The sequence below is a fragment of the Cervus elaphus genome, chromosome 18, assembly GCF_910594005.1.
Source record: "Cervus elaphus chromosome 18, mCerEla1.1, whole genome shotgun sequence".
NCBI lineage: Eukaryota > Metazoa > Chordata > Mammalia > Artiodactyla > Cervidae > Cervus > Cervus elaphus.
Genome location: NC_057832.1, coordinates 51,690,190 through 51,715,081, shown reverse-complemented (window position 1 = coordinate 51,715,081; position 24,892 = coordinate 51,690,190). Strand labels below are relative to the sequence as shown.

The following is a 24,892-nucleotide window of genomic DNA, read 5'->3' as shown; positions in this document are numbered from 1 at the left end:
GTGTGACCTCTGGACGGCCAAATAAATCATGTCAGTTTCCTTATCGGAAACGTGAGACCATTACAGCATATAATTTTTCTTTCTTATCCTTATCTTTCTTACCCAACTATTACACATTTTAACTTCATTTGAATTTCAGCTTATATGTATTTTATCTAATCCCTTGTACTTTAAAGCATAGCAATTATATGTATTTTCATTTTTACTAAGCAGACATACATCTTCATGATAACTTCACTTGAGATCATCATCATAGGATGATTTTTATTACTCTACCACGAGAAATGATTGAGAATTGAAAAAACAAAGGCTGAAGAACCTCAAAATGTGTTCCCTTGTCCAAAATGAAACACCAATTACAGTCTACAGGGAAGAGACCAAAAGTGAAAAAGAAGGTATAAGGATGGCAAAAGTGTGCATGAAAAGATCCTCGATATCATTAGTTTTAGAATAGCTAAAAAAAAAAAAAAATCAACAAAGCCTGGAGACAGGAAGTACTGGCAAGGATGTGGCTCATCTGGAGCCCTCATCCAGGGAAGTACAAAATAAAACAGTCATGCTGGAAAGTGGTACCACATGAACCAGCAATTCCACCCCTGGATATTTACCCAAGTAAAACAAAAACCTATTTCCTCACAAAACCTGTATGAAAAGGTACGTAGTTGCTTTATTCATAATCACCCAAAACAAGAAACAACCAGAATATCTTTCAACTGGGAATGGATAAGCAGGCTATGGTACGTTCACACAAAGGAATACTATTCAGCAATTTAAAAGGATCTGATATTGACACATGAAACAACCTGAGTGTATCTAAAATGCATTCTGCTAAGTGGCTACATACTGAGTGATTCCACTTACATGGGAAAAGGCAAAATTACAGAACAGAAAACAAATCCGTGGCTGCCTGGGCTGGGAGTGGGCGGAGGGCTTGACTTCCCTGTGGTCGTAGTTACAAAACCAGACACAGAATTTGTCAAAATTCACAGATTATCGACTAAAAATGATACAGTTTACTATCTACAAGTAAACCTTGAAAATGAGAGAAAAGTAAAAAAAAATCAGGGAGCGATAAAGAAACGGTTTTGGGTATAAATAAATAGAGAGTAGTTAAAAGAAGTACTGTTGAATGAGCAGGAGAAAGGAGGTGGGAAGAGGACAGCAGAGGAGGAGGAAATGCTGCCTACGTGCATTTGAAAGGTGAACAGGACTCTTCCAGGTGGGCAAGGCTGGGGAGAGCATCACAGTCCCAGGTGATGTGACTGGCAAAGGCACAGATCTGTGAGTCTGCAGTGTGAGTACAGGGTTGCCACCAGCATAAACAGTTGAGCCTCAGGAAGAAGGTGAGAGGGGACAGATCATGGCAGGCCTTAGTGGTTGTGGCCAAGGGTTTGGAATTTATCTGAAGGCCAAATGAGAAGTCACTAATGATGTAGGAGAGACATGATATCATCAGACTTGTTGTTTTAGAAGGAGTACCAGAGTGGAGGTATGAAGGTTGGACGAAGGGTGGGAGGGTGGGAAGAAGGCTGGAGGCAGGGAGGACATATAAAGGCCATTGCAACGCTCAGGGCTGTGCAGCCCAACATGGTAGCTACTCGCCACAAACAGCCATTTCGATTAATTGAAAGACAATTAAAAATCTAATTCCTCAGGCACAGTAGTCTCATGTCCAGTGCTCCCTAACCACATGAGCACGGCTAGTGGTTACAGTATTGTTTAGTGCAAGACAGAGCACTGGCATCATTGCAGAAAGTTCTACTGCAAAGTGCTACTCTAGAGCCTCTTCTAAGCCTTGGCAGTGGAAATAGGGAGGTCCTGATGTATCCATGGTCTTTTATTTGGAAAACATGTTTGGGTAATAGCTTACATTAGTCTCTCAAGTATGGAAGATGCAGTTGTGTATAAACTCAGCTAGGATACGAACTTAGGTACTAGGAGGCCTGCTTTAAAGCTTGTGAGTATATACACTGATTGGAGCTGAAAGTATACCGATCAGCCTTCTCTTAACCCCTAAGCCCCAGGAAGCATCACTATCAGTGACTAACTTTATACTAGCAACTGGATGTTTGTGTCCTCTCCAAATTCATATGTTGAAACCTAATCCCCAAAGTGACAATTATTTGGAGATGGGGCCCTGGGAGGTGATTAGGTCATGATACTACAGCCCTCATGAATGGGATTAGTGCCCTTATGAATGGAATCACACAGAGCCCCCTTATCCCTTCCACCATGTGAGGGGCAGTGAGAAGACACTGTCTATGAAGCTAGCTCTCACCAGTCTCTGAATCTGTCAGTGCCAGGATTGTGGACTTCCCAACCTCCAGAACTGCGAGTAATACATTTCTATAAACTGGTGTTTACAAGCTACCAGTGTGTGGCCTTCTATTAGAGAAGTCTGCACAGGTTAAGACACTTGGCAAACAATACAATAAAGGTTTCATTGTATTTGAATTTTATCAAATGTCTACAGGAATTTAAGCTAAGTTTCATCTTGCTGTTCATCTAGCATGTCTAAAACACATTTGAATGAAGACGTCTAAGTGGAAATATTCCTCTACCTCATGTTCTTTCAACTGTTCTCTGTCAGAACACCCTTTAAACTACATGCTCTTGTTTACTGGGAGACCCTTCTCTATGATGAGTCCATAAAAATGTATCTATATTGTGAACAGTCTCCAAACAGAAGGTTTTGGGCACCTCAGCCTTGAGAAAGCAGATGGGTTCATCAGGTGCCCAACATCTGGGCATGTTTGTGGAGCAAACTGTTGTCTGGCTTAGAGAAAGAGGATCTGGAAGAGATCAGACTGGGAAATGAATATGCCAGTAGCAGGCCCCACTATTTAGTTAATTTTCTTTGGCTCAGTGTACACATTTGGAATGCCTAGTGATCATCAACCCAGAGGAGGCTGCCTGATTAATTTTTAGGAATAATTCTAACCAAAGACTGCCAATGGTTTGTTTGGGAAAAAATTCAGCATAAATGTCAAAATTATTGGTGGTCAAGTGAACAAACAAAGAGAACTCTTACCAGGATTTGGTATGGCAGGGAGGATTTGGGTATAGGCACTCTCTGAGTCCTTGGTGAAAGCAGGGCCACAAAGAGAAATGCTATTTATCCCAGCCCAAGTGGGAAAATATTTCCTAATGACACCCTTTCAACATAGCTAGAAAATGGGGATTAAATAACCGTCCTGTGTTCACTTAACAACATGCTTTTAAAATAGTTGTCTTTGTGGAATCAGCTTTTTTAATGTGGTTGATTGTTGGGAAAAAAGAAGAAAAACAAAATCACAGAGAATTTAATCCAACACGAGGCCCTGAATGGATCATAAAGAAAATATGCCTCTTGCAAAAGTGAAATGTAGGCTCAGAATTTGTTTGAACCTCATGGGCATCTTCTGCTGGTAGAGGCGGCTCCTGTGCACCTAGTCTGGGCTCTTTTCACAGCTGTGATCTCCCTGTACCATCCAGGGAATAACAAGGACTTGCAGGATATAAGCCCAGAGGAAGCAATAGCTAAGAAGACATTCACCTTCTGCAGCTGCCTGGAGAGAGACTTTGAACGCAATGATAAAACCCTCCTGAAAAATAACTCCTAGTGGGGAAAAGTTATGATTTATGAGCTCCATTCAGATAAGAAAAATGGTCAAGAATATTTTTTAAAAATGCAATATGAGCACTCACAGATTTTTTTTCTTTTTTGATAGGTTGCACTGTTCCTCTTCTTGAAAATAAATAATAATGATGCTGTGTCTCTCTGGATTTATTATTATTATTTTAAAGTTTAATGATCTTTAAATTTGTTAGTGCTAAGAAAATAAAATGCTTACATTTGTTTTTGCATTTTAGTCAATACATGTGTGGCTGTTTGGCTATCAGAGGACTTAGAGTTTGATGCAAAATCTCTTCTCGTTTTGTTGTTGCTTGCCAGTTGTTTACTGTTAAGACCTAGGCAGCCGAGTTTTAATTTGGGAACAAAGCTAGTCATGTGCAGGACTGAAAAAAAAAATTGAATTTAAAAAAAAAAAAAAAAAAAAAATTGAATTTAATCAATAGGTTCTAGTCATCTCGTTTTAGTTGGTTATGATCCTATGAAGAAGTAATGTGATTCAGAGGTCGTTCACTTGGAACAGATAGGGGTTACCTTGTTAACGAGGACTGTGAAGTGAATAAATAATTTGAAGTCATACTTTTTTCTAAGGATTTTGGGCTGCCATCCAAACCATCCTGCTTAGGATGGTATCATTACCACTGAGATGGTGTTCATATAGATGGATGGCCATTTCCGGAACAGTCGGTGCCAGGACGAGGGGGGTCGGGGAGCACACTGAGGCCTGCAGCCTGGCCCTTCAGAGGATAAGGGTTTGGTGACCCAGACAGTCATGATTAGAGGTCTTCCTGGGGCATTTCCCTGGTTCACCAGGGCCTGATTTCTTAGAGGGCTCTCTCACCTAAGACTTCACCAGGCCCTTAGCTGCTGTGGAATCATTCACTTAGGCTAAGTACAACTGATGGGAAATCTGTATAGAATCTGGGGCCTTGTTACAGTCTTACTCTCTTATGGTATAATTTCTCAGGATGCACAAGGCCCAACTTGCAAACATTTCCTTCCCTGAGTTCTATGCTCATTCTCAGAGATATGTCTTGCTGCCTTTAAGGGACAGAACAGCTAGGTTTAGGTATATAGAGAGTTGGAGCAGAGAACATTCATACTTTGACGAGGGCAGGGCTGGATCACTGTATGAGGGTCCAATCCAACCCTATCCCACCAACATAAATTATGTAACAAATCTTTGAAGAGCATACTACCAGGAACTGTAAGGGATTTAAAGAAATGTCATAATTTCTTGCCCTTAAGGAACTTCCATTTAGGGTTAGCAAAACATATGAAAAGTAAAATGATAGTGAGAGTAATAAGTCATGATAAGAGAAAGGAAATTACAGAGCAGTCAAAAATCAAGAGGTTTGAAGACAAAAAAAAAAAAAAAAAGAAGAAGAATTTCATATAAGAACTGCAGAAAACACTTAAGAAAGAAGGGTGAGGCTTCAGGCAGACTCTCATTGAGAAATTAAGAAGAGATTTTTGAGCTGCTTTTAAGAGATGTTTACTATTTGGGCAGTAGTCTCTACCTCATGGACTTCCCTTGTGGCTCAGCTGGTAAAGAATCTGCCTGCAATGTGAGAGACCTGGGTTTGATCCCTGGGTTGGGAAGATCCCCTGGAGAAGGGAAAGGCTACCCACTCCAGTATTCTGGCCTGGAGAATTCCATGGACTGTGTAGTCCATGGGGTTGCAAAGAGTCGGACATGACTGAGCAACTTTCACTTTTCTACCTTGTAGGGTTGATGTGAAAATTAAACACAGTGGAAGATTCTTAGTACAGTACCTGGGGAAAAGCTTGATAACATTTATTAGTGGATAAAAGAAGGTATTTCAAGTGGCAGCAGCCAAAACATGGACTATGGGGCAGGAAAGCAAAAGTTGTCTTTCAGGGGTAACTAAACCAGCTTTGATGGAGCGGAACTGTGAGGAGCTACTGGTAAAAAGTGGCTGCACTTACATTACTTAGGGTCTTGCATGTAAGAGAGGTGTGTTTGACGTTTACTCTGTAGATATTTTTTATCAGGGGTATTATGATCAAGGACTCATTATGGGAAGATTGGATCATACACAGAAAGTGCCACCTCTCTGGATGAACTTTGTTTCATTAAAAACACATGTACACCCATGGCAGATTCAAGTCAATGTATGGCAAAACCAACACAATATTGTAAAGTAAATAAATAGATTAAAACAAACAAACAAACAAAAAAACAAAACTGCACTCCACTCAGACCCTAGCCCCTGGCTACTTCCTAAAGCAGAAATCAAGTCACACATATAAATGTGAAAAGGTTGGTTTGCCTTAAAACATATGTACATCAGTGCAGACTGAACACCTTATTATCTTTTTTATGTGTTAACATGTAGATTTTCTACATGTTAACATGTAGAAGATTATGAAGACATTTGCTTATCATATAGTTTCATGAGTTATATTTAGAAGCAGATATTTGAGGGAAAACTAGTGTTTTATATATAGTCCTCTGCTTCTGTTACTTTTGTACCACATTAACAGTGTGGGTGACACCATCATACCTCCTGAGTGAACTACTTTCAGCATAAAACTCAAAGCAAAAGCCACTATGTCATTAAAGGAATTCAAAGTAGAGATTCATTCAAGGATTAAGGGAATATTTTAGTTTATAAAGCTGACTGAGAAGTCTGAAAGGGAACTTGCTTTTGCAAACCAATGACAAACAGAGAAACCAAGTGGATTCGCTTTCTAATTCTACTGCATGGGTATAACTTCAGAAACCTTCTGGCAAGGACTTCTGGAGTATTGTTGATTTAGAAAAGGCCAGGGTCCCAGCAGCAGCATGAGTAGCACCAATTGCCTCTATTTTTAAGGTGATCACTGAACAAACCTCGGTATAGAGTTTGGAAGAAAACCCACTGATAACGCAAAGCAATAAAATGTAAGATGGGCCGCTTACTGATTGCTGATGTTTCTGCGTCCGTGCTGAGTCACTTCAGTCGTGTCTGACTCTTTGCGACCTTATGGACTGTAGCCCACCAGACTGCTCTGTTCATGGGATTCTCCAGGCAAGACTACTGGAGTGGGTTGCCCGGCCTCCTCCAGGGGATCTTTCTGACCCAGGGAGTGAAACGGCGTCTCTTATGTCTCCTGTATTGGCAGGAGGATTCTTTACCACAATGCCACCTGGGAAGCCCCTCAGAGGCTTCACTTTAGGGCAGACCTTTGTGACTACAGGACACTAAAACAAGCGTTCCACTGAAGGTTCCAGGTATGCCGAGAGCAGCTGCTTCCCGAGGATGGCCGGCTGAGGTGAGGGGCAGAGCCCCATGGCGTGGTTGTCTTTTGTCTCCATCAGCCTCATTCATTTTACCTCAGTGCAATATACAAATGCTATCATTTTATAAGTGAAAGAAGGAGGGAAATCTTGCCTTAAAATGCCTTAAAAGGGGAGCTAGTTAGGTATGTTTAAGAGTTTAATGTTTAAGGTATGTTTCAGATCATTTCCTGACAAAGGATAAAGTGAACAAAATAAATGAAAGTGTGAGGAGCACCCTAAAAATATAACAAAAATGAAAGTAACAGAAGTTTAAAGTGATAACTTAAGGCAATGAAAAATACAAGCCAGGCCTCAAACTAATCCAAGGCTTTTCACACACAAACCTAACCAAATACCTTATTTCCATGATGATTCATGGCATAATATAATTTAGAGCTGAAAGAGGCTATTAAGACCATCGTTCCTGATCACATACACAAGGAATGGGCACAGGAAAACCAAATGACTCACTCAAGGGACACAGTAGTCAGTGGATGAGCTGGAGAGAGGCTCAGACTTGTCCAATGCACTTTTCATTTATTTTGAATCTCTCTGTGTTAGGGCAAAACTATAGAAGTCTTGGTTTTAGGTCTTAATTTGTACCTCTCCTAAACTCAAATGACTATTCAGTGGCTGCATGGTTGGTGGGATGAGTTTAGGTGGAAAAAAAATTTCTTTACTGATTGTTCAGTTTTATTTAATCCTTTTTGGTAAATTACACTTAAAATGTCACAAAAGACAAGATGGCGGAGGAGTAGGACGGGGAGACCACTTTCTCTCCTACAAATTCATCAAAAGAATAACTGAATGCAGAGCAAACCTCACAAAACAACTTCTGATCGCTAGCTGAGGTCATCAGGCGCCCAGAAAAGCAGACCATTGTCTTCGAAAGGAGGTAGGACAAAATATAAAAGATAAAAAGTGAGACAAAAGAGCTAAGGACGGAGACCCGTCCCGGGAAGGGAGTCTTAGGCGGCCTTGCTTGGGCTAGGGTCCGGGCCTGAGGGCCCTGAGGACAATCGGAGGGAACTTCTGTGAGGTGCCAACTTGAACTGTGGGAGACCAAAAGAGAGAAAATTAACCGGCCGGAACACATTGCCGGCCGTTCGCAGAACAAAGGGACGGAGAAAGTCCCAAGAAGAGGTCGCAGGCTGCGGACCCGCCCAGCCCCGCGGGAGGCAGGAGGCAGGGGGGAGGGGAAGGTCGCAGCGAGACACAGGGCGCAGGCACCCGACCGGCGCGGGCGGGGACTGGGGCTGGGGACGCAGAGGGCGGAAGGCGCGCGCACCCGACTGGCGTCAGCGGAAACTGAGACTGGGTCCGCGGAAGGGAGTGAGTGCGCCACACCTGGGGATAGTGCGCCCATCAAGCCCCTCGCTGCCTGGACCGCTCTGACGGGGAAGGCACAGAGAGCAGGCGCAGCTTTTCCTTCCGCGCTTTTGTGTAACACCCGAGGGCTGGAACCTAGCGCAGCGCGGGGCGCGCTCCATATAGAACAGCCGGGAGCCTGAGCAGCGCAGAGGGAGAAAGCAGCGTCAGCCCCTCCCGGCAGCGCCAGCCCGCCCCCGCAGGGCCAGCCCCTCCCCGCAGCGTCAGCCCCGCCCCGCAGCGCCAGCCCCTCCCCGCAGCGTCAGCCCCGCCCCGCAGCGCAACGGAACTAGCTAACTGAATAAGAGTCCACCTCCGCCCGCCTGTGTCAGGGCGGAAATGAGGCTCTGAAGAGACCGGCAAACAGAAGCCAAATAAACAAAGGGAACCGCTTCAGAAGGGACTGGTGCAACAGATTAAAATCCCTGTAGAAAACACAGACTTCACGGAAGGGCCCTGTAGTTATCAAGAAGTGTAAGCTGGAACGAGGAGCTATCTGAAACTGAGCCGAACCCACACTGACCTCAGCAGCTCCAGAGAAACTCCTAGATATATTTTTACTTTTTTTTTTTTCTAAGTAAGGAAAAAAAAAAAAAAAATTTTTTTTCTTTTTATATTTTTTCTTTTTTATTTTTTCTCTTTTATTTTCCTTTAAAATTCCCTATTGCTCCCCCATTACTCCTTAACTTTTATTTACATAGATTTTTACAATTTTTTTAATTAGGGGGAAAAAAAAAATTTTTTTTTTTCTTTCTTTTTTTTTTTTTGTTTTTTTGTTTTTTTCTTTTTCTTTTTTTTTTCTTTTTTCTTCCTTTTTTTCCTTTCCGTTTTCTCTTTTACTTTCTATTTTTCTTCTTCTCTTATTTCTTTTAAAGTCCTCTAGTACTCCTCTACTACTCTTCATTTTCATTTTCACTACACTATAACCTTACCAAAAAAAAAAAAAAGAAGCCCTATCTTTAAACCGAAGATTATTCTCTCCCAATCTTGACTCTCTGTTTTCTACCTCAGAACACCTCTATTTCCTCCTTTCCCCTTCTCTTCCCAATCCAATTCTGTGAATCCTTGTAGGTGTCTGAGATACGGAGAACACTCTGGGAACAGACAGCTGCGTAGATCTGTCTCTCTCCTCTTGAGTCCCCCTTTTTCTCCTCCTGCTCATCTCTATCTCCCTCCTCCCTTTTCTCCTGTTCATGTAACTCTGTGAACCTCTCTGGGTGTCCCTAACAGGGGAGAATCTTTTCGCCATTAACCTAGAAGTTTTCTTATCAGTGCTGTATAGTTGGAGAAGTCCTGAGACTACAGGAAGAATAAAACTGAAATCCAGAGGCAGGAAACTTAAGCCCAAAACCTGAGAACACCAGAAAACTCCTGACTACATGGAACTTTAAGCAATAAGTGACCGTCCAAAAGCCTCCATACCTACACTGAAACCAACCACCACCCAAGAGCCAGTAAGTTTTAGAGCAAGACATACCACGCAAATTCTCCAGCAACACAGGAACATAGCCCCGAATGTCAACATACAGGCTGCCCAAGGTGACACCTAACACATAGACCCATCTCAAAACTCATTACTGGGCACTCCATTGCTCTCCAAAAAGAAGAAATCAAGTTCCACGCACCAGTACACTGACGCAAGCCTCCCTAACCGGGGAACCTTGACAAGCCAATCGTCTAACCCCACCCACTGGGTAAATCCTCCACAATAAAAAGGAACCACAGACCTCCAGAATACAGAAAGTCCACTCCAGACACAGCAATCTAAACAAGATGAAAAGGCAAAGAAATACCCAACAGGTAAAGGAACATGAAAAATGCCCACCAAGTCAAACAAAAGAGGAGGAGATAGGGAATCTACCTGAAAAAGAATTTAGAATAATGATAATAAAAATGATCCAAAATCTTGAAAACAAAATGGAGTTACAGATAAATAGCCTGGAGACAAAGATTGAAAAGATACAAGAATTGTTTAATAAAGACCTAGAAGAAATAAAAAAGAGTCAATTAAAAATGAACAATGCAATGAATGAGATCAAAAACACTTTGGAGGGAACCAAGAGTAGAATAACAGAGGCAGAAGATAGGATAAGTGAGGTAGAAGATAAAATGGTGGAAATAAATGAAGCAGAGAGGAAAAAAGAAAAAAGGATCAAAAGAAATGAGGACAACCTCAGGGACCTCTGGGACACTGTGAAACGCCCCAACATTCGAATCATAGGAGTCCCAGAAGAAGAAGACAAAAAGAAAGGCCATGAGAAAATACTCGAGGAGATAATAGCTGAAAACTTCCCTAAAATGGGGAAGGAAATAGCCACTCAAGTCCAAGAAACCCAGAGAGTCCCAAACAGGATAAACCCAAGGCGAAACACCCCAAGACACATATTAATCAAACTAACAAAGATCAAACACAAAGAACAAATATTAAAAGCAGCAAGGGAAAAACAACAAATAACACACAAAGGGATTCCCATAAGGATAACAGCTGACCTATCAATAGAAACCCTCCAGGCCAGAAGGGAATGGCAGGACGTCCTGAAAGTAATGAAAGAGAATAACCTACAACCTAGATTACTGTATCCAGCAAGGATCTCATTCAGATATGAAGGAGAACTCAAAAGCTTTACAGATAAGCAAAAGCTGAGAGAATTCAGCACCACCAAACCAGCTCTTCAACAAATGCTAAAGGATCTTCTCTAGACAGGAAATGCAGAAAGGTTGTATAAACGTGAACCCAAAACAACAAAGTAAATGGCAACGGGACCACACCTATCAATAATTACCTTAAATGTAAATGGGTTGAATGCCCCAACCAAAAGACAAAGATTGGCTGAATGGATACAAAAACAAGACCCCCATATATGCTGTCTACAAGAGACCCACCTCAAAACAAGAGACACATACAGACTAAAAGTGAAGGGCTGGAAAAAAATATTTCATGCAAATGGAGACCAAAAGAAAGCAGGAGTCTCAATACTCATATCAGATAAAATAGACTTTCAAATAAAAGCTGTGAAAAGAGACAAAGAAGGACACTACATAATGATCAAAGGATCAATCCAAGAAGAAGATATAACAATTATTAATATATATGCACCCAACATAGGAGCACCGCAATATATACGGCAAACACTAACGAGTATGAAAGAGGAAATTAATAGTAACACAATAATAGTGGGAGACTTTAATACCCCACTCACAACTATGGATAGATCAACTAAACAGAAAATTAACAAGGAAACACAAACTTTAAATGACACAATGGACCATCTAGACCTAATTGATATCTATAGGACATTTCACCCCAAAACAAGCAACTTCACCTTTTTCTCAAGTGCACACGGAACCTTCTCCAGAATAGATCACATCCTGGGCCATAAATCTAGTCTTGGAAAATTCAAAAAAATTGAAATCATTCCAGTCATCTTTTCTGACCACAGTGCAGTAAGATTAGATCTCAATTACAGGAAAAAAATTGTTAAAAATTCAAACACATGGAGGCTAAATAACACGCTTCTGAATAACCAACAAATCATAGAAGAAATCAAAAAAGAAATCAAAATATGTATAGAAATGAATGAAAATGAAAACACAACAACCCAAAACCTATGGGACACTGTAAAAGCAGTGCTAAGGGGAAGGTTCATAGCATTACAGGCTTACATCAAGAAACAAGAAAAAAGCCAAATAAATAACCTAACTCTACACCTAAAGCAATTAGAGAAGGAAGAAATGAAGAACCCCAGGGTTAGCAGAAGGAAAGAAATCTTAAAAATTAAGGCAGAAATAAATGCAATAGAAACTAAAGAGACCATAGCAAAAATCAACAAAGCTAAAAGCTGGTTTTTTGAAAAAATAAACAAAATTGACAAACCATTAGCAAGACTCATTAAGAAACAAAGAGAGAAGAACCAAATTAACAAAATTAGAAATGAAAATGGAGAGATCACAACAGACAACACTGAAATACAAAGGATCATAAGAGACTACTACCAGCAGCTCTATGCCAATAAAATGGACAACTTGGATGAAATGGACAAATTCTTAGAAAAGTATAACTTTCCAAAACTGAACCAGGAAGAAATAGAAGATCTTAACAGACCCATCACAGGCAAGGAAATCGAAACTGTAATCAAAAATCTTCCAGCAAACAAAAGCCCAGGACCAGATGGCTTCACAGCTGAATTCTACCAAAAATTTAGAGAAGAGCTAACACCTACCTTACTCAAACTCTTCCAGAAAATTGCAGAAGAAGGTAAACTTCCAAACTCATTCTATGAGGCCACCATCACCCTAATTCCAAAACCTGACAAAGATGCCACAAAAAAAGAAAACTACAGGCCAATATCACTGATGAACATAGATGCAAAAATCCTTAACAAAATTCTAGCAAACAGAATCCAACAACATATTAAAAAAATCATACACCACGACCAAGTGGGCTTTATCCCAGGAATGCAAGGATTCTTCAATATCCGCAAATCAATCAATGTAATACACCACATTAACAAATTGAAAGATAAAAACCATATGATTATCTCAATAGATGCAGAGAAAGCCTTTGACAAAATTCAACACTCATTTATGATTAAAACTCTCCAAAAAGCAGGAATAGAAGGAACATACCTCAACATAATAAAAGCTATATATGACAAACCCACAGCAAGCATCACCCTCAATGGTGAAAAACTGAAAGCATTTCCCCTGAAATCAGGAACAAGACAAGGGTGCCCACTCTCACCACTACTGTTCAACATAGTGTTGGAAGTTTTGGCCACAGCAATCAGAGCAGAAAAAGAAGTAAAAGGAATCCAGATAGGAAAAGAAGAAGTGAAACTCTCACTGTTTGCAGATGACATGATCCTCTATATAGAAAACCCTAAAGACTCTACCAGAAAATTACTAGAACTAATCAATGAATATAGTAAAGTTGCAGGATATAAAATTAACACACAGAAATCCCTTGCATTCCTATATACTAACAATGAAAAAACAGAAAGAGAAATTAAGGAAACAATACCATTCACCATTGCAACAAAAAGAATAAAATACTTAGGAGTATATCTACCTAAAGAAACAAAAGACCTATACATAGAAAACTATAAAACACTGATGAAAGAAATCAAAGAGGACACAAACAGATGGAGAAACATACCGTGTTCATGGATTGGAAGAATCAATATTGTCAAAATGGCTATTCTACCCAAAGCAATCTATAGATTCAATGCAATCCCTATCAAGCTACCAACGGTATTTTTCACAGAACTAGACCAAAGAATTTCACAATTTGTATGGAAATACAAAAAACCTCGAATAGCCAAAGTAATCTTGAAAAAGAAGAATGGAACTGGAGGAATCAACCTGCCTGACTTCAGACTCTACTACAAAGCCACAGTCATCAAGACAGTGTGGTACTGGCACAAAGACAGAAATATAGACCAATGGAACAGAATAGAAAGCCCAGAGATAAATCCACGAACCTATGGGCACCTTATCTTTGACAAAGGAGGCAAGGATATACAATGGAAAAAAGACAACCTCTTTAACAAGTGGTGCTGGGAAAACTGGTCAACCACTTGCAAAAGAATGAAACTAGAACACTTTCTAACACCATACACAAAAATAAACTCAAAATGGATTAAAGATCTAAATGTAAGACCAGAAACTATAAAACTCCTAGAGGAGAACATAGGCAAAACACTCTCCGACATAAATCACAGCAAGATCCTCTATGACCCACCTCCCAGAATATTGGAAATAAAAGCAAAACTAAACAAATGGGATCTAATGAAACTTAAAAGCTTTTGCACTACAAAAGAAACTATAAGTAAGGTGAAAAGACAGCCGTCAGATTGGGAGAAAATAATAGCAAATGAAGCAACAGACAAAGGATTAATCTCAAAAATATACAAGCAACTCCTGCAGCTCAATTCCAGAAAAATAAATGACCCAATCAAAAAATGGGCCAGAGAACTAAACAGACATTTCTCCAAAGAAGACATACAGATGGCTAACAAACACATGAAAAGGTGCTCAACATCACTCATTATTAGAGAAATGCAAATCAAAACCACAATGAGGTACCATTACACACCAGTCAGGATGGCTGCTATCCAAAAGTCTACAAGCAATAAATGCTGGAGAGGCTGTGGAGAAAAGGGAACCCTCTTACACTGTTGGTGGGAATGCAAACTAGTACAGCCACTATGGAAAACAGTGTGGAGATTCCTTAAAAAACTGGAAATAGAACTGCCATATGACCCAGCAATACCACTTCTGGGCATACACACTGAGGAAACCAGATCTGAAAGAGACACATGCACCCCAATGTTCATCGCAGCACTGTTTATAATAGCCAGGACATGGAAGCAACCTAGATGCCCATCAGCAGATGAATGGATAAGGAAGCTGTGGTACATATACACCATGGAATTTTACTCAGCCGTCAAAAAGAATTCATTTGAACCAGTCCTAATGAGATGGATGAAACTGGAACCCCTTATACAGAGTGAAGTAAGCCAGAAAGATAAAGAACATTACAGCATACTAACACATATATATGGAATTTAGAAAGATGATAACGATAACCCTATATGCAAAACAGAAAAAGAGACACAGAAATACAGAACAGACTTTTGAACTCTGTGGGAGAAGGTGAGGGTGGGATGTTTCAAAAGAACAGCATGTATACTATCTATGGTGAAACAGATCACCAGCCCAGGTGGGATGCATGAGACAAGTGCTCCGGCCTGGTGCACTGGGAAGACCCAGAGGAATCGGGTGGAGAGGGAGATGGGAGGGGGGATCGGGATGGGGAATAAGTGTAAATCTATGGCTGATTCATATCAATGTATGACAAAACCCACTGAAATGTTGTGAAGCAATTAGCCTCCAACTAATAAAAAAATTAAAAAAAAAAAAAAAAAAAAATGTCACAAAAGAGCCCCTGGATAAGCTTCTGAATCTCTAGAATAACTTTTCAACACTAGGGCCTATGGATATCATTAAGAACTTTGCGAGTCCTCAGGGCATTCTATCAAAGGTAAAACTAACTTTTTCCTAGAATAGATTGCAGTGGGCATTAGGGAAAGGCAACAATGACCTATTCTGTACTCCCCACCTGTGCCAGAGAAAATTCACGTGCAGGAAAAAAGATTTCCGACTCTCACCCAGTGCTGCAAGATGAAGAGCCAGCATCGTGTTGACCAGTGAGGCATTTCCAATAAAGACATGGAAACCAGTTGATGACATTAGGACAATGTGAATAAGGGAAAGAAAGGCTGAAGTGCTTGCTCCTCTACTGATGCTGCCTGGGGGTTATGGTTGCTGTCCTGAGCATGCCTGACCTTCGGTCTGTTTGCACCAAAGTTTATGAATTCCCTCAACAGGCTGCCGGCCTCCACCACTGATGTCCGTCCGAGCTGCCCTGGCATGTTGACTCCATACATTTCAACATAACCTTCCTCACAGGTTTTATAAGAGCAGGACACTAAGCATCACTTTATTTCCTCAGCTGCGTCAAAGCCCTTCTTGGGAACCTCTGGTGGGAAAAGAGGTTTTGGGGTCAGAGCAAGAAGCATCTGTGGTGACAGGTTATAGCTCTGTAATAAAACCAGAATGTCAGACTCAGACTTTCCACTAGGGAGGCCCAAAGACTGATCTGTCAACCCCACTGCACATGGCCACTGGGGCATTTTTATAGAGCAGGCATCTGATCCACTCTGGGTCAGAAGCCTACCTGAGCCTTCTTTATCCTGGGTACAAAACCTCAGCAAGCATGATAGGAAAGTCAGTCATGGGCAGCAAATGCCTTGAACTTTCCAAATATACCAGTGTTTCCGGTTCTGGAGAAACTTCTAACATTACTTGCAACTTTCAATGTTTATCAATAACATGGCCATGAACAGCTTTCTATATAAATTTTTTTTTAATCCTTTCAAACACTTTTAATTGCAAATGCCTGTTATAGTTTGCTGTTACCCTAGGTTCTGGTTTGCAAGCCACTTTGTTTTCCTTTGAGTTCAATTCTAAGGTCTGAAAAACAAAAACAATATTTTGGATAATGGGACAAAAATGTTCAGGAAGCTTGCTGGTTTTCAAAGTTCCCATTGATTAAACATCTGGCCTCCCTGACAAAGTTGCCGCCTGGGCTGAAGAAGCTGGGGAAGGGAATGCTTTCTTTGTCTGGAGGGCAGGGAAGCTTACAGGGGGTCTCCATATCTCTGCTCTTCTCTGATATAGTCAATAGAGACGTCAGGTTTTCAGGATATTCTAAAAACTACAGCCTTGAGTCTGAATTCTGATGTCTGCCATGCCTTTTCTAGTCCATTGGTTAGTGAAGTCTGGGGAGACTTCCTGCCTGAAGCCTCAGCAAGGTCTGCCGGTCTGCCGTGGCCGTCGACACTGCTGCTCTTACTGCCCCTCCTGCTGGCCCAGGGGATCGGGAAGACTCTGCACCCAGAGGTAAGCATGGGAGAGGGGGTGCTGGCCCTCAAAGACGCTCATCTGTGGCTCAGATTTAGCTGCTTTGGGAGAGTGGGGGGCACTGACAAATGGCAGACTGAACTGAGAGCCAGCGTGAACACTGCACTCTGAGAAGAGTGAGCTGATGGAATGCAGTGATGATTCCTAGCAGGCAAGGTGGCCAAGGCAGCAGCAAGGGCATACTTAGCGCTTACTCTGGGCCAGAGTTTTTCTAAGCACTTATATGTACTAATTCACTCAACCCTCATAGCAACCTGATGACACAGGTATTAGAATTACTTTTTCTTCTCATTCAAGGAAACTATAAAGTCCAAAAAGGTTGTGAAACTTCTTCAAGGTCACACAACTAGTAAATGACGAGCCAGGCTTTACATGCAGGCAGTATGATGATAGCCACACCTCTTTCTCACCTAAATGTGATGGTACACCTATCAAAGGCATAAATAACAGCGCCTGTCCATTAAGGAAAGCGTTTCAGTAGCCTTAAGAACAAACTACAAATGTGTTCAAGATCTTGTGCTCAGATAAGAAACTAAGAGAAACATGACACAACCCAGGAATGATTGTGACTCCTGATAGCATCAGATTCTCCCAGCCTCCCGGAGCCCAGGAAGCCTTGATTTTCTGACAGTGGCTGTGTGGCACAAGAAGGAGGTGCTTAGCCTTTCTCTCCAAAATTAGAGTTGAAAATTATTATGAAAGTTAAGTATAAAACAGTATTAGGTCTAGGAACCTTTTAGCTGCATGTTGCAAATTACAGGCTGTAAACACTATGTGCTATCAGTGTAGTAGCTACTCTTCCCATGGAACATAGGGACAGTGTGTGTTTCAATTTTCTTAAATTGAAAAGAAATAAATATGTGAAAAAAAAGAAGCTAAGAAGTATCATGAACTCTAGAATCTATTTCCACTCTCCAGGGTGATATAAAATAATACCATTTCAAAAAGGGGTAGAATTACTCTTTTGAGGTCAGTCTAAAGTCACTTGGCAGAAAGACAAATCCACACTTAATTGTAAGCATTGGTACCTGGTGTTTTCCAAATCTGTCCATGCACGGATCTTCTCTGCAAGAGAAAAATCATCTGTGGCTTCTTTACGTAATAAGTGCTTGTATGTATGTACACACATCCTCCTATACATTTAGCAATTATGCTGTCACACTCCAAATAAAAATGAGACCTTATGTACATTCTTAATACTCTCATTGTGGCAGTATACTTTGTTTTATTTCAGTCTTTTAGGTATCCTGTCTCAACAAACAACTTGTATGACTGGAATAGCTACAAAAGCTCTCTGTGAATGTTTTCCCCAAGTGTAAATTATTGGAAGACTATTTATATAATTCATGAAAATCTTTAGGCTTGTGTCCTTTTAATCTTGGTGAATCCACCACACTGACAGAATCCTGCTTTTACTCTACGCTTAAAGACTGGATTTATTTCTTTGGCTTATCATGAAGAAAAAGATAAGTGAAATTGTACTTTCAGATGTATGCAATTTAGCTTCCGTACATATTCAATGAGGTTTAATGCTTCTATAGTTTCCACTCTTGAATTTATCAAAGCTAAAGCTAAACAGGGCAATTCTCTGGCATTTAGTGCTGGTAGTATTTTGCTAACATTCACTTTATCATAAAAAAGGTCGTATTCATGCTCAACAATTTGATTTCTTGAGCACTGTTTGACATCTGCACCCCCTGCCATGTGCTGGGAACAACCACAATTCATACGAAACTTAGGACCACAACATGACTCAATTTTTTTTTTCTTTCTCTTATTGCTCTCTATTATGGTGTTTCTGTTCACAGCATTTTGGGCTAAATCACTTCCACATAAAAATTGAACAAGTTTTCCTATCACTTCCGTCCTATAGCTTGCTGGCTGACAAGTAACTTTTGAAATAGTGTGGCTGAAAGGAAAACCACTGCAGAAGCTGAGAATCTGCAAAGATGCTTGATCAGAAGAGAAATATAACCTCTGGCTGTCACCTGTTGTACAGACTCTTGGAACCAGAGATTTGGAGGAACCTCTGAAGGTGCAATCATCCACTTCCCCCATTCCACAACTTCTACCCTAAGGGAAGGCACTAGAACCTCTAGACCTCCAGGGCTGTCTTATTATTTACTTCTTGTAAAATTTATTTTTTTTACTAAAGTATAGCTGACCTACAATAATACATTAGTTCCAGTTGCACAGCATGGTAATTTGATATTTTATCCATTAGAGAAGATCAGCACAATCCACAGGACTCTTTAAAGGCCTCCTCACTGTGTCTCACACTTCCACTCCAGCTCTCTTTCCTCTGATTTCATTTTTAATAAGTAGCTGGATTCATCTTTTAAAAATATTAAGTTAGATATCTGTCTACCATTTAAAACCTTTCAATGGCTCCCAAAGATTTAATCTATAATCTACACTCCTTCACAAGGGTGTGTGAGGCCCTGCATGGCCTGGCTCATGCCAAGCTCAATGTCTTGGTCTCATGTCAGTCATTCTAAGGAACAGGAGTGCCCCTTTCCTCACATCAAGACTCCTACATCACTCTGCTTTATTTTCTTCCCAGTAAAGAATGAATGAAGAGCTTTCATGGGGGTTGTGGGTTTGGGGGGACATCAGTGATAGTCTTGCATTCTTTCTAAGCCAAAGTCAGCAGTTTGACTGATCAAGTGTTAAAGATGCCTTAGTTGTGCCCGTAGCCTGTGACTTTCAGGCTGCACATTTATTTATGAACACAACAGTTCTCTGGTCTGCTTGTCTGGGATTCCCAACACCAGACAATGAAAAGATGACTTCTTATTCAAAAGCAGGCAGAGCGGTCACTTACTTATAGTGGATCCAGACTCTGGCCTGTTCAGGGAGCTGATGATGACAAAGCCGAAACCCTCGTTCTCTTTGCGGTGAATAACCACGTCGCTGGTCTGCAGGCTGTGGGAGGCGAAGCCTTCGGGGGGAGAGGCGTTGCTGGTGGGGACGGCGTGGTTGCTGTTGCTATAGGTGTTGGTGTAGGTTGCGTAGTCACTGCGAGGAGAACTGTGGTGGGTCGACACGGAGCCTGGACTCCTCCCATTCTCTGGGCAGGGCTCCCCTGGAACACACATCATACACAGGTACCCGGTTATTTAGCCAGAGTCTGAACGAACGAGCATCTCCTGTGCGCTGGGCACGGTTCCAGACACTGTATTGTTACAAGACTGGCTGACTGGCTTCTATTCTCCTAGTCTCTGGATGTGATGAGTATTTAAAAGGCTACGAACCTGGTTATGGAGGCCCCTACGTCTTGTCCCCTTCTACCCTTCTCAGCAAATGCAAGTAAAACCCCTCCTCAAGTCCCCCTCTGCTGTTACTTGTTTATAAATTATCCTTGGTAAAAGTACAACTGCCCTAGACAACACTAGTTTGAAATATAGGGCTTCTTAGTTTCATGACAATAATTGATCTTAAGACAGATCATAAAATACCATCAAACAGGTAGGCAGAATCCTAAACTACACATAAAACTTACTTAAAGAACTAGTATGAAATATGCATCTTCAAAGTCTACCCAAGGAGTTTTTTCAGTAGATACAGGAACAACTGAGCCCAGGAATCTAGATGAGGTTTTAAGGCTACTCTTCGAGAAATGCTGATTATAGCTGGGGCTAACAGGGGATGTCCACATAAGGGATCTATTGCAATTTTATAAACAGCCATGGTTTTATTTAATATTGTGAGACCCTGTTAGCCTTGAAGTGTTAATTCACTTTGTATAGGTGGGAAACACTTACTTTGCTCACTTTAGGATCAAATCTAACAATGATATCAGGCTAAGGAATGATGAACTTTAAATCTCTAAGGGAGGTGTTAGAAGCCTTGTTTATTTACATTCTGTATTATTACAGAATATAGTTTATATCAACCAGATAAACCAAGCCAATACTTTCATGAGAAAGCAAGGATATTTTCAGCGGGAAATGACAGAAAGTTGGCAGCCAAGAGAAACTAGGTTTTAAATTGAAAGTTGATCTATCATCCAAGAAAGAATTTTGTTATTTTACAATAATACCTAGGTTCTGATATTCTGATGAAAAAAAACTTAAGCAGGCATGTAGAATGCTGTAATTAGAAAAATGACCATTTCATCTCTGTCTTACAATTTGATTCAGTTTAGTAGCCCAGTCGTGTCTGACTCTTTGCGACCCCATGGACTGCAGCATGCCAGGCCTCCCTGTCCATCCATATTCAAAAGATATTTATGGAATAGAGGGACATTAAGATAGAAAATAATGATGAAAATAATGATAATTAATGATTCCTTTTTGGGTCTTTAGATATGGTTTCCTATTTAGCATACTGGAAGTTGTCTCATATGGCAAGTTAAAAATAATTAGCCAAAGTTCCAATGAGGGATTCTTACTTAAGCTGCAATTACATTCTGAAATGAAAAATCATTTCATTTCAAAAATCAAAGTCAGTTCAAAAATCAGCGAGCAAGAACACTGACTATAAGAGATGTTTTGTTACACTGATACCTACAGAAAATGGAACTGCATTTGCTAAAATACTCAGTTTTACAAATGATCTTTACAAAAATGTATTCATTTCTCATCTGTAAGTACAAAATGAAGAAGATCCAGGCTGCTGCTTATTATCACTTGATAAATTTGAATTTTTCTGTGATATTTACTCAATCAGGTTTTAATAAAATAAAGCAAATAGATGCCATTCATCTGTAAGAAATGTACTGAAGTGATAAAAGAAAAACAACAAAAAATGTCAATGTCAAAGCTTTTCCCTCTTTTCTACCAGAATTTCAAACTGCCTGTAAAATGAACCCTCTCCACTAGAAAACATCATCCAAAGACAAGCTGTTATTGTCTTGGTGAAGCACACATGTCCTTTATCAGTCCTTGCACAAGTTGGAAATAAAGTGATTAGAGATAGTCAGGAAGAAGAAAAACAAACAATTATTATGCTGCAACATTAAATTGAAAAGCTCCCCGAGTTACTGGACCAAATCAGTAACTAAATGTCATAGGCAGTGACAAGAAAGATCTCATTTTCTGGCTGTCATATTTTAGGGGGTTGAGAGCTGCAATCGTCAGGACAGCAGCAACAAAGAAAAATTATCTGTCTTTGCAGTAAATGACTCACAGTGGCTCTGCCACTGGTTCTAAAGGGAGAAAGAAAGACAATCACTGTCTAAGTCAAGGCAAGTGGTCCCTGGGTGAATGAAGGAGTCAAAAACATTAACAGAATACATTTCTATTGCTTCTGGATGTCTCTTTCATCGTCTCCAACAATGTGCTTTATTTTTAACACCATGAGCACATTTAAAACCAGGGAGTTAAGAAAACTTCCGACGATTGGCTTTGAGGAATAGAACTGATTCCATACCATTTTTCCACTTGGCTGTCTCTAGACCCAGATGAGCCTGTCTTCTTTTCAACAACACTTCCTGGTATAGAGCATGAATTACTGTTTTAGAATAATATAGTAAAATATCAGAAAGTGACTAAATACTATGTGCATTAAAAAAAAACATCAACAACAACACTAATTTCCAGTATCCCTGACTCATCTTTCTGGCTTACAGCCAAATGAGCATACAAAATTCATTCACTTAATATCTACTCAAATCAAATAGTTAATTTTTAGGTTTAGCTTCTGTTTGTCCTCACCAGATATACTGGAAATCACTGTGCTGACTGGGAGAGAGAGTCTGTTTGGGAAGGCAGGCGTCATTGATAATGTCCTCCAGGTTGAGGTAGTTTTGACAAGAACAGTCAAGTGCTGACCAGGAGCTGCTCCTGGTCTGCAGACCTATTAATGATTCCTGCACAGTGCTGGCCTAGAGTTTATTAACTGATTATTAAAATTAATTGTCAATATTTTTAAATAGGGAGATTTTACAGAAAGCTGGATTTCTAGTTTCTCTTGAAATATTTGGCTCCTCTGTCCATAGGATTCTCCAGGCAAGAATACTGGAGTGGGTTGCCATGCCCTTCTCCAGGGGATCTTCCAGACCCAGGGATCAAACCCGCGTCTCTTATGTCTCCTGCATTGGCATGTGGGTTCTTTACCACTAGTGCCACCTGGGAAGCGTCCAATAATCAATTAGAGTTGGGCAATGCTGCCCCCATGACTGAGTATGAAATGTGCAAGGCCCCACAGTCTCAACTACTCCCCAGTGTCTCCTGTACTTCCCTGATTTACTCATTTACCCGAGGAGTGAGGAGCATGCAGGGCCAAAGGGACTTGTTCAGTCAGAGTCCTTGTTTCCCTTCAAGATCACCCGGTGGGTATCAGAACTCTCAGACTCTGTAACCAAGCAGACCCTGCCTGCTTTCAGGGTGTGCCTGGGTCTCTTCTCAGGACTGTCCCCGGGAAGTATGACAGCACTGCAGATGTGTGAGTCTTAAAGCATGGCCGAGGCAATGGGGTCTGTTCGTGGTAGAGCTTAGACACGTGTGCTGGAGTGTCCACAGGCACAGTGCGTCCCTGCGGTGCCTGGCAGGTGGGGGCCCTTCCCATGTTAGGGGCTGGCCCACCCACAGGCATTTGATTTTATGTACTCCTGCTTTATGCTCAGCAGGGCAGACAACTTATTTAAATGCTTATAGACAAAGAATCAGGGACTGCATCTAGAACTGACAAAAAGTATAGCAGCCAGGAGCAGGAAATTCACCAGTACCCTAAATACTGACTGAACTTTTCACCCAGTTGTCAAGAAGACTTTTCCCTTTCTCAGCATCGGGCCAAGAATCATACTCTCCCTTGAAAGTGAAAGTCGCTCAGTCGTGTCCAACTGTTTGTGACCCCATGGCCTATACAGTCCATGGAATTCTCTAGGTCAGGATTCTGGAGTGGATAGTCTTTCCCTTCTCCAGGTGATCTTCCCAACCCAGGGATTGAACCCAGGTCTCCCACATTGCAGGCGGATTCTTTACCAGCTGAGCCACAAGGGAAGCTTTCCCTTAGGTGTTAGCGAAAAGATGCTGATAGCTTTAAGATGGACTCTAACAAGTTCTGATTGAGTCATAAAACGTTCTTGTACATCATCACCTCTAGATTTACACTTTATGAAACTCCTCAGAGACACTCTTCTTTCAGATGAATAGTATGTATTCAAAATAATGTGTCACTACGTTGAGCATCTCAAAGCTGAGACATATAAATATTTATACTTTCAGTGTAACAATTAAAGCCACACTTCTACTATCCTTGGGGAAAAAACAGCTAAATATTGGAGCTAGTGGCATGGATAAGACAAATCTCAAAACTAGTTTAAGGTGCAAGATCTGTGCTAAAATTATCTGATAAAATTGGATACATCATTGGATGTTTTCATCCTTTACTTCACAATTTCTCACCTTTGAGTGTCTAGTTTGCCATTGTCTAATTGAAAATTTTGCCTTTCTATCTTTAGTGTGTTATGTATGTAACATACATAATGTATATGTTAACATTTGAAGCAGGTTTCTCTGTTATTTTCATTTTTCCCAGTGTAACTAACTGGTCTATATTTCTCATAATCAACTTTTTTTTTTTTTCCCCTCTTGAGCATCAGCTAGGAAACCACTGCCTAGGCTCTTCTGAGGTGAAGCAGGACATTTGAACAAGCCGAAGCAAGCATAAGGCTAAAGGGTATAATCTCTATGACCTTCCTTCTTTCAGCTCTTTTTCCATTACAGTGCTCCTTTATGCAAGAAGTGGGTGACACGGCCTGTCTTCTTGTTCATCTTCTGTCTCTTCATTATTTAATTGCTCCTTTTGCCTTGGGTTTGAGCCATTTCATCATAAGTCAGGCTTGTACCCCACTGCCTTGGCTTAGGAAAGCATAATAATTTTAACCATGATAAGAACCCTAGAAATGACATCTCCATTCCCATATCCATTTGCAGCTATCTCTTCTCACTGTTGAAGAAATGGCAGCTATGAAGAAAGACTGTCTTCCTGTGCATATTTTTAAAATCTGTCCCATCCTATTTCAAGGCATTGACTTTACCATCGAAGTATCCTTTGCTGAACTTAATCGTTTTTAATACTCATAAAGCTTTCAAGGAAGAGTGGGTTGAACTAACTTGGAAACTCTTCTGGTGTGAATGAGCAGTCTGCAGTAGAACGTTTTCAAAAATTAAATGCACTTGAAATGCACTTGAACG

General features: G+C 40.7%; 1 protein-coding gene across 6 annotated transcripts in view; it reads right to left on the bottom strand.

Moving 5' to 3' along the window:
- The window catches only part of MAGI2 (membrane associated guanylate kinase, WW and PDZ domain containing 2), a 1,438,402-nt gene that overhangs the window by 144,050 nt on the left and 1,269,460 nt on the right, over positions 1–24,892 (bottom strand). For all 6 annotated transcript variants that reach the window (XM_043871630.1, XM_043871631.1, XM_043871626.1 and 3 more), the window contains one exon: positions 19,576–19,836. In XM_043871630.1, the coding sequence (XP_043727565.1) occupies positions 19,576–19,836 (261 nt within the window). The remainder of the gene's footprint in view (positions 1–19,575; positions 19,837–24,892) is intronic.